Genomic DNA, 16242 nt, shown 5'->3' with positions numbered 1-16242 from the left:
TTTGCCTCCAGATTTTAAAAGATATAAATCATTAGGCTAAATAATTACCAATATTGGATCCAACATAGAACCTTTGGATACTCTATATTTGATTACTATCTCTTCACTTGAGTTTTCATTTGATTACTGAATTGTGCTGGTTGAGTATGTTCTAGAACAACTCCACGAAACCACGATTGTATCAAATGTTTCTGATGAATCAAGAAAAATATGGATGAATACATGATTTCCATCAATAACATGTTCTGTGAGAGAACAAGATCTTTTATGTAGTTTACATTCACTTTTATGACCAAGTTTTCTAGATTTCAAAGTCTAAGTAATTTTACAATATGTGGTAGCCTGTATCAAATGGATTTGTTGAATCAAGAAATATTTATGAATTTCATGTACATATATTCCAAGTCTGAGTCGTGTGATCAATATCTTCTGCAGAAAATCTGCTGAAATGTGTTTTCTCAGCAACTCTTAGAAGTCGAAACACGTGCGAGCTAAGAACTAACGAGGTCTTATCTTTTAACGTGCGACTTCTAACGACAGTTAAGGTTCACATTTTTCTGTTTTCAACATCTTGTTTTAGTGATGGAAACCAGGTACGATTCATCACCTGTGGAATTTTTCACTTGATCGTGAAGTTCCTTGGTGACAATTTCTGTTCGACCAAATGTGATCACCAGATTATTTCCGAATATGCTTCGCTATTCCGATTCTCTTATCTTTTTCTCTTTATATTTTCTTTCGTCTGGTGGTCTTGAGTTTTTACCTGTATAACCTGCGAGTGGTAAGTCTTTCGTGAACCTATGCAGAATTAAGTTGAGTCACGAATTGGGGCAAGTAAGAGAGCCTGGTAAAAAGACAATTTGTCATTGTTATTGGTAAATATTACTGGAGTTTTTTACCATCTCGATACATGTGTCGATCACCAAGTGACCATTTTCAACCAAGATCAAACGAAAACTGAAACTATCATTGGTAGTAATAATAACTCATCTCTTGGAACATTCTTTTTCAGAGGTGATATATTGTTTTCCTTCACTACACGACATAAAGTTGTATTTTATTCTAAAATGTTTTCCAGATTTGGTTTGGAAAGACGATAAGGCAAGTATCTCACGGCGAAACATCGGATGTCCAACAGTGAGAATGACTGAGTTCCATGTAAGTGAAATGTCACCTCTTTCAATTACTATATTGTGTAGCGATTCTATGAACGATATCTGATTCAATTCCATAATGAATGTTCAGAAGACAAATTGCATAGATAAAAGAGTTTTTTGTATAATTCAGTGTTCATATGAAAGTATTAGTTTCGAAAGTATTTTGCTTTCGTGAAATTCAATATTCATATGAAAGTAGCTGTTTCAAGAGGGCTCTTCTGACAGTTATTTCTTTGTATCATCTACACATCTTTGTATAGAGTTACCATTTTTAAAATTGATTGCCATCTTCCCCCTTCTTTGTATGAAGATGTAGAAGTGGAAATCCAAACTATTCTTCAGAAAGTTTTGGTATTGAACGCCACTAAATTCTATTGGTATGGCAAAAACATTTTATATTAGATATTACTAAAGGCGCTTTGGACGTCGGTTTTAGTCTCACACAACCATGGCATCTGGAAAATTATTTTGAACAAAAAGATAATTCCAGTAGATCCGACGGATGTACATTGTCAATACCCTGATTATTTTTATGAATTTTTCTTAATATTTCCCCTTAGGATGATCACTTGGTTTTTGAAACAAGTATCGAGGTGTTAAAAATAACGGTTTGGTATTGGTATGACACTCCAGAAATATTCATTACCACACCCAAGGGTCCAAACAGTGCATCACATGATGAATTTCTTTATCAGTGAGAAAATGAAGTGAAATAATTTGCTTATTAGAAATGGTTCATTAATTGAACAAATAGAGCGGTAAAAGTGACGATTCAAAAAAAGTTTAACATTACTGGAGTTTTATCCCAACACCAAACCGTTGTTTCAACACCTCGACACGTGTTTCGATCACCAAATGATCATTTTTCATTTGATCTGTCTCTTGAAGATGATCACTTGATGATCTTAACACGTGTCGAGCTGTTGAAATGACGGTTTGGTGTCGGGATAAAACTCCAGTGATATTCATTACCACATCAAAGGTTTGAAACAGTGCATCACAAAATAGTTGTTTCTAAATATTGACATTTACTGTTGAAAATATAGGTATATGATGAATGCATTCCTATGGAAAAATTATTTATGCGTTTTCTGTCAAAATTATTATTCAGTTATCTGATCATCAGATCAAAGAAAACATCAATTATTCCAATGAAAATGCATTTGTTTATAACGGATTACCAAAAATTAAAAGAAACATATCAAAGTATCTGTTTATAATTGCACATGTTCATATAAAAGTAGTTGTTTCAAAAGTCTTTTTTCATTCGTGTAATTCAACATTTATGTGAAAGTAATAGTTTCGAAGGGGATTTATTTTTCAGTTCTGTTTGAAATGCTACTATTTAAAGTAGAACTGCAATAGAATTGGAGGATTTGCTTACTGCAGTATATATCCAGATCAAATAGCCAGGTCTTCAATTAAGGGAAAAATGTTCCAATCCTCTATATCCCTTCGTGCCAGCAGACAGAAGTTTCAAACCTGACATGAAAAGAGTAGTTGGAGAGTTAACCCCCATTTTCGAATAATTCAATATATTAGCTACCCTAACTGAGGACTCATTGCATTGCAGACTCTTCGCCGAATGAGTCATGATACTGATTCGATCCCAGATGATTTCCTTCCGAAGTTCTACTTGAACCTTTCAAAAAAATAGATTCATCAAGGTGTAATTCATCAAGGTGGAAGCATGTTCTTGTGATGCGTAATCGTATCTGGATGAGATGGCAGAAGAAGCGCAATAATTGGTTTCCAAATTCAAATACCTTCAAGATGTGTCTTTATTCATATTCTTCATATCGTATTTTGATACGATTTATTTAGGAAGGAAACAAGCACGTACATATATATTCCTGACATTTCACATCACTGCGGACAGTACAAACGTACTGTGTTGAATTTTCTATTTTGACTTTTTTTCTGACACATGAGAGGTTCACAAAAGAAAAACGTACAGTACACGAAGTAACAGCCAGTAAAGGTTTCTCGACTTGTAGATGACATAATAAGAAAGAAAAAGTTTAGGTTAAGAATGAACTAAATCTCGACTTTTAGCAAGGACAAATCTGGAATTTACGAAATTAAATGTAGGGACTGCGATGCGAAATATTATCGATACACAAAGAGATCTATCAAAATAAGATATGAGGAACACTTGGCACACTTGTAGAAATAAGTAAACGTAATAATATTATGAATAACGATGGTGGACCTATATCTATAGATTCTATACTATACTATATAGCTATATAGCTTGTTATTCATTAGACTTACCTGACCATTACATTCTTCCATTGTCTGATATACTAAGAATCGATTTGAAATACCTGGAAGAATCTGTAAAATATTGAAAAGATTAGCTGAAAAATAACAATTATATTGAGCAAAAAACTGAAATCACTTTGAAAAAATAGACAAGCAACAACCAAACAGAAATTAACTATCAATACGAGCTGAAAATTAAAAAATCATTAACAAGAAATTACAAATTTAAAGATTCTAAACCAAGGTACTTCACAACGTTTTGATTGTTAGTATCCACAATCGTCTTCGGGTGATAACTGTTATCACCCGAAGACGATTATGAATACTAACCGTCGAAACATCGTGAAGTAACTTGGTTTGGAATCTTTCAATTTTTAATTTGTATTTCTTGTCAATAATTTTTTAATTTTCAGCTCGTGTTAATAGTTCTTTTTTTTTGTTGTTGCTTGTAAGTTTTTTCATTGTAATTTCAGTATTTTGCTTAATGTAATTGTTATTTTTCAGCCAATCTTTTTAATTTTTTACAGATGCTTTCAGAGATTTTGAATCAATTTATAACATATTAGTCCGGAAGAAGATGATCACCTAGGTGTCGAGGTGTTGAAATAACGGTTTGGTGTTGGGAAAAAACTCCAGTAATATTCATTACTACACGAAAGGCTCCAAACAGGTTTCAAACACTATCAGTAACACAACCTGGAAAAAAGCCTTTTCGAAATAAATGCTTCCATATTACCATTCAATTACATGAAAGAAAAATACTTTCGAAACAAATATCTTTTTTTATGAACACTGAATGAACAAAAAACAAGTTTTTCTATTCAGATTGTGTTATGGAATCGAAGTTATCATTCACAGGATTGCTATACAATATATACAGTATTGCAATATTGCTAAACAGTATATGATAGAAGTAAAATTTCACTTTTTTATTGGCGGACATCGATGTTTCGGAATGAGACACTCAGCACTAATATGTATAATATCGCATTATGGATCATAACATTACCACTCCGATGACAGTACGTAATGTCATTCTTCCGCTCATTTGATTCAATCCAAGACACAGGAATCTTGTTTGCAAAAATTACAAAGGTTTTTGTTCAGAATTGTTAATAAGTTTTTAATCATTGTTATTATGCATGAAATAACGAATGAAATAGCACCCCCATTATAATATCCAATGAAGGCGAACTGAAACTATGGTAAATGGTACTTGTGAAGCAGAAGAATAATTTCTAGATTTAGTTCAAATTCAGTTGGATCATGAGATTCCACATCCCAACGTTTTGATTTACATTTATGAAGTAAAACCTAGAATATTCATTCTTCAACCACAACTGAATTTCATTAATTTTTCAGAATTACATATTTTAATTGAAGGGGTTATATTTTTAGGAGTGATTAATTTTTGGGAAAGAAAGTTTTTGGCTTTCTACTACTCCATCTTGATACAAAAAACAAGGGAATCTCCCAAGGAAAGGAAGCAAGTAATCAATTTTAAAATAAGTAATTCTATACATGAATGTGTAGATCATGCAAAGAAGTAACTTTCAGACACAAACTGAAAGAAAGTCCTCCTGAAACAGCTACTCTCATATAATCATTGAATTACACGAAAGAAAAAATTCTTTCGAATTTTTTTAATTCCATTTAACTACTCGAAGTAAGAAGTTAATCCATTACAATACAATACAGTAACAACAGTACAATAGTGAGTAATCTCCTGAACATACAAAAATTCAAAGTAGCAAAGAATACGCTATGATCTTGACCTTCCTCAATATGCTGTATAAAGATTTATAATGCAGAAGTTGAAACTTTGCTCTGGTCACCGTACTAAGGCAAAATTCTCAATGCGTTTCCGTACAAATTTGAGTAACTATTTGGAGATCATTTTATATTTATATATCCTGAAATTTTGATGTCTATGAATTTGATATATTAAATTATGGAATTGTGAAAACGGAGTGTTTTTGTTTCAGATTATTGAAATTGAGGTTGAAACGTCATTCAATTCATGAATTTGCTAGAATGGATTTGAATTATTTCATGACGGTCTTCCATATCTGACAATATTCATTATAAAAATCTCAGTATAATATGATAAGCTAATAAGTATAAGCTTTCACAACCGGGTTCACGATTGGAGTGAAGAAAATCGAATAGAATAGAAAATGAAACACCAAACGTTTCGTCTACTTCGTCCTCACAGTCAACGCGTATACTACTGATGATATCTGCTGCAGTAGCAGACGAAACTTTTGGTACTTCAGGCTTCATTCAGCCGAAATTTTGTTCTCCATAATGATTTTATTTGCTTTTTTATTATGGCCTCTTTGGTTACACTTGAAATTTTCACCTGATATATTCTAAACCTTCTAGGGCAATGAGAAGATTGGCAGTTTTGGATTGGATGAAAAGGGAGAAGACGACGAGTTCACACTGACAAAACTATTCGATATTCATCTTAAAGGGGGGTATGAAAATTTGCATCCTGATTTGAAGGAAGTTATCCGTTCACAATTGCAACCTGAACTGAAAGGTGAGCTTTCATTAAACTGGGTGTTGATAATTACACTTTGTATACACTTTTGGTATTTCAAATTCGTATCGCCAGTATCGCTATTCGTATCGCTAGTATACTTCGAAAAAGTAGTTGTCATCCAATTTTAATGAAAGTTAAGTACTTCCCATTCTTCATGATAAGGAATCCTAACAGGAAATGTTTGAGATTTACTCGAGTGCGACAAGATATTGGGGCCTTCATTGCACTCTGTTAAGTTCCTGCACCATCAATTTCTATTTTGTCCTCTTCAGAGTAGTCCTCATCAGATATAATATACTTGTGCCAGCGTTTTTTCCAATCATCGAAGCAGTTCCTATATGGACTTTTTGGTGTGTCTTTGAGCTCTCAGAGCAATTCGGTTTCAAATCGTCTCAGTTGTCACGAAATGCCGCCCATTCACGAATTTCTTCAATCTTGAAAACAGGAGAAAGTCACAGATGGCCGAATTTGGTGAATACGATGGTTAAGGATCTTGGTGTTGTTCTACGTCAAAAAATTATGAACAAGCAATTACGAGTGAGCAGGTGCATTATCGTCATACACACGCCATAAATTGGTTGATTCTACATACATTTTTTTTTTCAGTTTCCCCACATTTTCATCTATTGTTGATGTGCTGGGGCATCCAGGGTCAGTGTCACCATTCACATCTTCTCGACCTTCTGTAAAAAGCCTGTATCACTTCTATACATTTTTCTGACTCAGTGTACGATCACAGTATGCCACTGTCAATATTTTAGGTATTTTCGAGCACTCAATCACAATTGTTATCCAAAATCTAATGCAATAAACTTTATTGTATCCGTTTGAAAATGTCCTCATAGTAAGAAACTGCAGTAACGTTAATTATAAATACAAGTGGTATGAAAACAATGAAAGTTTTTATTTCTCATCTTCCATGATGATCTTTCACCACAGAGTAACGGCAACATCCATCAATTTATTAAAAGACATTTGCTTACGGTTATGCATTCCATCTATCTTTACTCTTCCAAAACTATTTCGGTAGAAACTAGATTCGTGAAGTTATATTAACTGAGCTTTGGTCTAGACACTTATCAGTTACATTAATAATATTATGTTCTTTTGTTTCACAGACAAACTTGAGGAGCACCTATCAACGGATAACTCCCTGCTGGAGAAACTGGAAAATTTCACCGAATCGCAAAGGTCAGTATTGGTTTTTTCACATCTTTTGGCTGATTATTCCTTGTTGAAGATAATGAGTATATAATTTGTCTCTATGAAAATACAAAAACTCATATTCCAAAAGGAGGTGAAAACTAATAACCTAGAATTATTTCAATGAAAACCTAAATTCAAGTTACGAGCGAAGCTCGAGTGAATAATATATTCATGCCTTAAAAAAATATTTGGAAAAAATGCAGAATATTATCAACCATACAGTGCATTTCTTTAACTCTTTGAGGCACAGAGCGAACACTGCGAAATATACCTTAGCAGCACAGAATATATATTTCTGTAATTCGTTCAGTTTCTTTCGTTATACATTATGATAATCAGAAAAACAATTCTTAGATTTAGATAAACATAATGGGATATTGCAGGTTTCGCACATCCAGTCGGTACGTATCTGTTTCTCTCTGGTGTTACAGTGTGCACATCTTCTTCTTGAGCCATATACAGGCATATGGGCATTTTCCCTATGTCTTATTTCTGGGGGAGCATACGGCTTATGTTTTTTGATTTGTATAGGTTTCGAGGGCATCTGACCATTTTCTTTTTGACATATTTTTGTGTGTGATATCAATGAAGTGATTACTTCACGTCTGAAATCTTTCATACTTAATTTGGAAGAAGCATCCAGTTGCTTATGTAGAACATATGCGTTAACAATACATACATCTAAATGCCACCATTTTTTTGACTTTCTGTCGATTTCATAACAACTTTTCAGTTGATCCAACTTATCAACAGAATTCATGTGAGCATTGTAATCAGATAGAATGGCTGGACAGGGAACTTCTTGGATAACTCCTGTTTTTGTTTTACGATTAACTTTAGTCACTTCATTTTATTGATGATAGTTCGAAATCAGATGTACGCAACGTTTATCCTTCCATTTGACTGTATATATGCCATTGTTGCTTATATAATGATCAAAGTTTCAATTCCTGATCTTTTCGGAAAACGGGTAACTCTCTTCTTGTTGAATTTATAGTTGCACATGCGAATATTTTTAGCTGTTTTAAATCTTCCATAAGCTCAACACTGCTGAAATAATTGTCGAAGAATAACTTGTGACCTTTGTTTTCGAAGCCTTTGCACAATGTAGTCACAACTTTCACCCCAAGAGCTTTCTCGGACAAGTTTCCTGTTTTTCCAGTGTAGATTTCGAATTTATAACAATATCCACTTTTATCTGCCAATACCCAGACCTTGTACCCACGTTTTTGGTAGGTATTGTTTTAGTGAGGAACGGCCTTCGAATTTTATCATAGACTCATCAATAGCTATGATTTGTTTGTAATGACGACAGGAACGGCCGAATTTTATAAAGTTTATCGAAATCAGGCGAACCACGACATGGCATCAATGCATTATCATTGATATGGAGATTTGTGAGAATCCATCCAGTAGTCCCGATAGCTAGGCAATTTTTTCAACCCCATCAGTAAATTCATGCCCAGAAAACATTTTAGTTCAATAATAGTCAGAGGTTTGAACATACGACCGTGTCTAGTCTGAGTTGCATACAAGTTCGTTTGGAAAACGATGTCATCAAGTATGTTATCAGATAAAAACAACTCAAAAAGTTGACAGGGTCTAGAAATGCCAGAAATATTCACAGGGCCACTGTCTTCTGAGAAATGGGTCGCAACAGCGACATTGTAAGTTTTATTCCATTCTGGTTTCTGTTGAACGACTGGAACATCTCTAAAATTTGAGAGTGGAAGTAGATCATCAACCTCCCAATCATCATCTATCTCAAGTCCTAATGGTGGTTCGATATTCTGAAATTCATTTACATTCTCAGAATCACTACCAATATCATCCGAATCGTTTCCTGATTCATTTCCCAAAGGAATATCAGCGTATAATTCATTGTACAATTCGGCTCTGGATAAACCCACTAATCTGAATGGCAATTCTTCATTATCATCCATTTTGGCGCTAAAAGAGAAATAACCTACATGCAAGGTGGTACGAATATTGAATATTCACAAATGAGACTCTCAGTTACAGAATCTCGAGTATTTTATTTCATTTCATACAATATTATTTACCAGAGTATATCAGTTATCGATGTATGCCATCAAAACAATAAAGAAACAAATGAATTTTGTTTACGAGAGGAAACGCCCAACAACAGCACACACTACTGTCACAAAAACAACTAATATGATGTACAATAATTTAACTGTCAGGTGGTGTCTTATTCGGCCTTGAAATATCGAGTCTATATGTAAACAAAGATGGACACACTGTGGTTCACAAAATAAACTATTATGCAACTCCGAGAAAAATTCATTTATACGTGGTACATTTCATGGACCACCATGCTTAAAGGACTAGGAATATGTGGTGCATAACGTGTACCACCATGCTTCAAAGAGTTAATAGTCCCTCTCTTTTATTTTTTGAACGGGTCAACTCAAAAAATTGAAATTTGGGATAATGAAGTTAATGCATGAATACTTCATTTTGAAGTGAAATTGTCAGATGAAACTTTCAAGATGGCGACTGGGCGCCATCCGGGAAAAAAAATTAAATAGAAAGAGGGGTTTTATGACACATATTTTTGAAGCTCCTGACAAATGCTTCAGAATCCTAGAATATAATATCAATATCTTCAACTACTACAAAATGGCGGAACATTTAATAATCTCCGGGAGACAAACACATTAATATTGATACAATCTCTAAAATGGTTAATTTTCGTCCATTGAACGAAAAAATTGAAGCGATTTTTATTTACGGTGTGACGCGTAACTATTACGAAATAGAAAGTATTTCCAATGAACTTCTTCCGAATCGTCCTATCGGTAAAAAATATTCGAGAAAACTTGTATCCAAAGCACAACTACCGGTAATGCACATACCTAACAAAAAGCGATCATCCGTCCATTCCGGAAGAACAGCAAGTGCGAATAATTAGTGAGATGGTAGTAAATCCTAAACAGTCTATTTATTTCGTCGCGAATGTTTGTGAGGTGTCTCCTTCTACTGTGTGGAGACTTTTAGAGAGAAATAGGTATCATCCATATAAAATTAAAATGGTACACCAATTAACTGAAGATGACCCTTATCGAAGAACAGAATTCTGCGAAATCATGACGAAAACCATTGCAAGGCATCCTACCTATCTCCACAATATTTATTGTAATAACGAATGTACATTTTTTTAAAAAGTTAATGTTTACAGACAAAATTGCCGTTATTGGAGTCACACCAACCCTCACGTTTTCCGGGAAACACGTACCCAATATCCAGAAAAAAATAACGTTTGGGTAGGAATGTTGGGAAACCATATTGTAGGACCTCCATTTATTGATCAAAATTCAACAGGGGAACTGTATTTGAATATGCTGGAAAGTACTGTTCACCCTCTCATCACAGCGAAGTGAGAACAATAAATATTTGTTGACATATTGACGTTACTGTGTTCAAAAATGTTCAGCGTGAAATATCGGATAGGCTGTTCATATGTCAAGAAGTTCAAAGAAACCATTTCGAGCATCTTCTGAACTGAGCTCAAGCTTATTACCTCATATTATGTAGTTAAATGTCAATGTATTCAGGCAATTATTAAAAGTTCCGTCATTTTGTAGTAGTTGAATAAATTGACATTATATTCTAGGCTTGTGAAGCATTTGTCTTGTCAGGAGCTTCAAAAAGAAGTATCACAAGACCCCCCTTTCCATTCAATTTTTTTTCCCGAAGGCGCTCATTCGCGATATTGAAAGTTTCATCTGGCAATTTCACTTCAAAGTAAAGTATCCATACATTAATTTCATTATCCCAAATTTCAATTTTTTGAGTTGACCCGTTCAAAAAATAAAAGGGGGGCAATGCACTATATGTGAAAATTGAACTACAACTCGTTTTCTGTTATTTTTATGTGGCTCAGACGATAAACTCTTTCAACAAATCTCTTGTAGATATCCTGGGATGTTCTCATATGTACAATTCTCACCACATTGAAAAGAAATTTTTAAATGTGATCGATGATTCTTTGTGCTTATATTCTCTTTGGAATCTTTGGTTCATTGATTATAATTACTTCGTTCTCTCCGAAAGTTTGATCATCCTTTTCCATTTAGAACGCAAAATAATCATTCAAAATATTGGTATGTCAAAAATAACAAAATCCGGGCTAGTAAACCTTTAAGTACTTTAAGTACCAAACGTTTTGCTGCCACTGAGGCAGACATCATCAGAGGTACGTGCGTTAACTGCAAGGACGAGAGTTATATTTTGAAGTCCCAGTATTATTCTTATATAATAGTACTGATAGAGTACAGAGCTTTCTGATTTTGCAGGTCAATTAGAAAACGCTGGCTTCAAAAACTAGGCACAATAGTTTTCTACGGAAGAATTTCAATTGAATCGATTTTGTTTAGACGAATCGAAGGTTAATTTCACAAGGTTGCTGACATTAGCATTAGTTTTGGGTTCACTGAATTGTTTAGAATAGTATCTTGGAATTTCAAAATGATCAACCCATTCTACCAATATATGGAAAAAACTAAAAAAAATCATAGACAGACATGACAGCTTTGTAGTTCCTTCGATGATTTTTCTAGAAATTGAAAGAAACTGAAACAATAGGTTTCCATATCATGCACCCGTAGGTTGGGCTACCTATCGGACGCGTCCCCAGGTGGCGAATGGGGGAACGGCCAGGGGACTGAAGGCCCTGTCCGGGAAGCCAATGTGGCTTCAAGGACGGGGTACTCCTGGTAAGTGGCAGAAATAAGTAGGGTGGGGGAAACCAAAACCCCACAACAACCTTTGCAAAACATGCCACTGTGGACCAGTCTACACAAGCTAAGGTGTAAGGAATCGTGCCGACAGCTGAATGGCCGCAGGGTGATATGCGGTTACGAATGATTCCCTTGAGGAACTGAGCGAACCTCATTGTAATCAGCCTACTTCTGGTAAAGTGGGGCTCCGCCAGTGGTGACCAACTCTTTCCTTGCCACTCGTGGAAACACAATGAATGAAATAACACAAAAACAGAAACAACAAAAACAAAAACCAATCCTGAGGCTGGACAGAAGGGCTCACCTCAATCTGAGGCGGTGGTTGGGGATGAACAGAAATGTCCACCCCAATATACTGCTTGGAATGAGGCTGGACATAGTAGATCACCTCCAACAGCCGGGGAACTTTCTGCAGCGGGCGCCACGAGCTCCACCTTGGATAAAGGCAAGGAACCGGCTGCCCCTGCAGAAAAGCTCCCTCACTTGTGCACCTCCACGAAGGGATCCCCAAGAAGGTTGAAGAAACCGTGCAACGACAGTAATATCGCCGCACCTTCCAAAACCTTCAACGAGGCCACCCTGAGACATCTCAAGGTTGCCAAAGAGAGTGTGTGTATTGGCGTACACCTGCCAAGATAAAGGATATGTCTCCTAGTGACCTGTTTACCTTCCTGGATAGGGCAGGACGGGCGATGATCTAGGAGAACAACTCCTCGGGAGAAGGTACAACGGGTCACATGTGGCCTAAGTGTTGTGAGTCTACACTCATCCTCCCTACTCTACAGTTACAAAAACAGATATCATGCACAAAATTACTCAATGATTTGATTTTAAATCAACTTCATTACTCACTTGAAATGAAAATTCTGATTTCGATTTCTCCTTCATAATTAGTATTAATAACTTGATTTATCAGACAGATATCTTTTCTCATCATGAACCATCTCGAGGTGATTATCTACATAGTAATGATGATTAATTGCATCTGATCACTGATCATCTTGTCACGTTGTCAAACCAAATATCACAACTGTCATTTTTCAAAGTTCTGGATGGTTTAGCGTATTCCATATTTTGTCAGAGAGAACATTGAAAAAATGTATACCGTTTAGTGATTTTCATGCTGTATTTCATCAGTTCGGACTTTCATTGTCTAATATAATATAAATTGATATGAAATCGCTTAAAAAAATAAAAAGAATAACCCACAATAACAATTTTATCAGAACAACAAACTGGAATTACAAGGACTTAACATACCAGCTACAACCAGAAAATAAAAAAATTAAAATATTAATAAAAGCTGAGAATTGAAAAATATTATTAACAAAAATGAAAAATTAAAATTAAAATAAAAAGATTCCAAACCAAGTTACGTCACGGCGTTTCAATTGTTAGTATCCACAATCGTCTTCGGGTGATAACTGGACTTATTTCTCCGAGATCCGACTATTTATAGGTCATTCGGATGCTTTCACCTTTCACCTATCCCCTCTTTCCTCTTTCCGCTTCATTGGTTTTAGCGGGAGATGACCGTTTGGCGGGAGTTGGTCGTTTTTCGCTTGATAAGAGGTTTCCATAAGTTACGTATCTCTAAGCTAGCTTGACTAAATGCGTTGTTGGACAACATATACGCGGCTTCCTTGAATTTTCTCCTGAATCAGTGTTCCTCTTTGTGGATGATTTCAGCTTGAGCCCATTTGATATTATGTTGATGAGTCCAAACATGCTCTGCTATTCCGGATTTGCTAGTTTCTCCTCGCTGTGTGTGTTTCTTGTGCTCAGCAAAGGGAACTTTCAATGGCCTCTTAGTTTCACCGAGAAGGAGAATCATTCATCGGTTGCGATTATGTGGAGTTGATTGTAAATAGTTGTCCAATGAAATTTCATGATTTTTTGCCACCGAGTCAAAGGCAACCCGCATATTTCGGGTTTATTCGGATTTATAACTGGTAAATGAGGTGAAAATCAGACCAGCTCGAATTTTGCTGAGTATTGAAAACATACAGCAACTGTATATGTTTTTCCATTTCGATGCTGTATGCTGTGTGGATACATTTATTTCTTCAGACGCTTTTTCAAACAAAATAATATTTGCGTGTACATTTTCTGAGATTCAAAAAGTTCTGGAATGCAATCCCTCCAAATGAGTCCCACTTTGTACTGTCATTTCGGAAATCATATCGATATAGTGACTATTGACAAAGCTGTTTATATGGCTGGTCTATGGACGAACAACGAATTTTCATTTTAGAGAAGATTTTCACAAGATTTACAATCTTTATTTTTTTTCGTAGCAAACAAGGGATATTTTTCAACGTTGCTGCTTTGTTTCGTGGAATCATGAATTGTTCATTAAATTATTTCCCGTGAAACCATGAATTTTTCATTAAATTCTTGTCTTTGACAGAATAGTATCAACAAAATATATTTGGATCCCTTGCTCAGATATCATGAGATCACCATTATTCTGTCCAATTCATAATTTAACTTGTTTGAATCCGTAGAAACTTGTTATGAATGAATGGTAATTTTTCGAGTATTTACTCCAAATTGCATATCTGCTCTGATGATTCGAAGATATCTAAAGTTTTCATACTGTTAGGGTGATAAAATGAGGAAGAATTTTGCCTGATATTTCCATATGAACTAATTGTGAATTTTATTATAACAACAAATTCCTCCGTCGTCTATTCACAACACTTAGAAATATCTGGGACACTCGTCCTTTCTGTTTGCAATCGAAGAGTCAGTCAGCGTAGCAGTACTTCCTTCACTCAGTAAAGCACGTACAGTAAACGTACATTGGGGAAAATGTATGGGTGTTGGTCATTTTTGTGAAAAATGCAGTTCCGATTTCTCTGATTTGTTTCTCCGATTTGTTGATGTTGCGGGTATTCTTTTCCTTGTAATTTTCTAAGTGTCAATATTTCGCAGAACTGATCTATAATTCTTTTCTTTTCACATATTTTTTTAACGGAAGTGATCCCTCGATTGCTTTGCATGCGGTGAAAGTAATTTGTGAAACAACCTCAGACATTTGTTGCCCACATCTAAAAATCTTTTAAAACATGAGCACTTTTTTGCAAATACTTTTTTTGCTTCTTCAAAGAATGCTCCCACTTTTCCTGTAATTTAAAATATTTTTCTTTCCATGTCATATAATCACAGTTCGTTCAGTTCATCTTGAGGAGCTGCACTGGTATTTCAAATAAAACTTATTTCACTTCTAAAAATAGAGTAGTTTTCTATTTTTGTGGAAAACAATAATTTCAGGGGATTTTTTTGAGGATTGAATGAATATTACTGGAGTTTTTTCCCAACATCAAATCGTTATTCTTAACACCTCGACACGTGTTTCGATCACCAAGTGATCATCTTCAAGAGGAAGTTTTATCTTCCTCTTGAAAATGATCAGTTGGTGATCGAAACACGTGTCGAGGTGTTATATATAACGACGAGGAAGTTTTATCTTCCTCTTGAAAATGATCAGTTGGTGATCGAAACACGTGTCGAGGTGTTATATATAACGACTTGGTGTTGGGAAAAAACTCCAGTAATATGCATTACTACACCAAAGGTTCCAAACAGTACATCACATAGATTGAATGAGTTCAAATGATATATTTTGCAGTGAGATTTTTGAAGGTTTGACATTTTCCGGGTTTTTACACTTCTACTTAGTTCGTTTCACATTAATATATTGTTCAACTTATTTGAGTAGGATACCCTTGCAGAATATTTCATCTCAAAAAAATCGAAATCTAATGAAACTGAATATATTTCATGATTTAATAAATTTTCATGGCAACTACGATCATTTCTGACAACTACAATAATAACAACTTTATTCTATCGGAACTAATTTCATACAATTCTTGATTGATTTTAGATGGATCTGAAAACTTTACAAGATTGGATTTTTATTATCTGAGAATTGACACATTTTATATTTATTTGATGTCAAATAGTTTTACCAAAAATTTCGCAAAAATCGATATTAGGAATGAAGGTACTGAAAAACATAAGTAGGTGTACTTATTTCCTTCCACTTATTATTTTGTATAAACTTCCTGTGATTGTATCACAAAATTTTGATACACAATTTGGCAAAAAAATGATTTCTGTAACATTCAATGTTTCTATTGGAGTGAAAATCAACAAGATTTTAACAAAAACTTTTCTTTGAATTCCTCTTTTTTTTCATTCGCTGAAAATTTTATTTGATTCATATATTGGCTATAAAGACTTGATGGTAAAAAATAAGCTGTCTGAAAAATAATTCACTCGATAATCCCGACAA

General features: G+C 34.7%; 2 protein-coding genes across 3 annotated transcripts in view; one reads left to right on the top strand and one right to left on the bottom strand.

Moving 5' to 3' along the window:
• LOC111512054 (microfibril-associated glycoprotein 4) overlaps positions 1–3544 on the bottom strand; it is a 123672-nt gene extending 120128 nt beyond the window's left edge. The window contains exon 1 of the mRNA XM_074172737.1: positions 3432–3544. Within this exon, the coding sequence (XP_074028838.1) occupies positions 3432–3452 (21 nt within the window). The 5' untranslated portion in view covers positions 3453–3544. The remainder of the gene's footprint in view (positions 1–3431) is intronic.
• LOC111507257 (uncharacterized) overlaps positions 1–16242 on the top strand; it is a 63926-nt gene that overhangs the window by 703 nt on the left and 46981 nt on the right. The window contains exons 2-4 of one of the 2 annotated variants that reach the window (XM_074172742.1): positions 1079–1158; positions 5808–5967; positions 7089–7161. In XM_074172742.1, coding sequence (XP_074028843.1) covers positions 1144–1158; positions 5808–5967; positions 7089–7161 — 248 coding nt within the window. In that variant the 5' untranslated portion in view covers positions 1079–1143. The remainder of the gene's footprint in view (positions 1–1078; positions 1159–5807; positions 5968–7088; positions 7162–16242) is intronic. The other variant, XM_074172741.1, reaches the window with a different exon arrangement.

The sequence above is a fragment of the Leptinotarsa decemlineata genome, unplaced genomic scaffold (assembly GCF_025532065.1).
Source record: "Leptinotarsa decemlineata unplaced genomic scaffold, Ldec_3_MD MMD2_tig00000157_RagTag_RagTag, whole genome shotgun sequence".
Classification (NCBI taxonomy): domain Eukaryota; kingdom Metazoa; phylum Arthropoda; class Insecta; order Coleoptera; family Chrysomelidae; genus Leptinotarsa; species Leptinotarsa decemlineata.
This window is presented reverse-complemented; position numbering and strand designations above follow the sequence as displayed.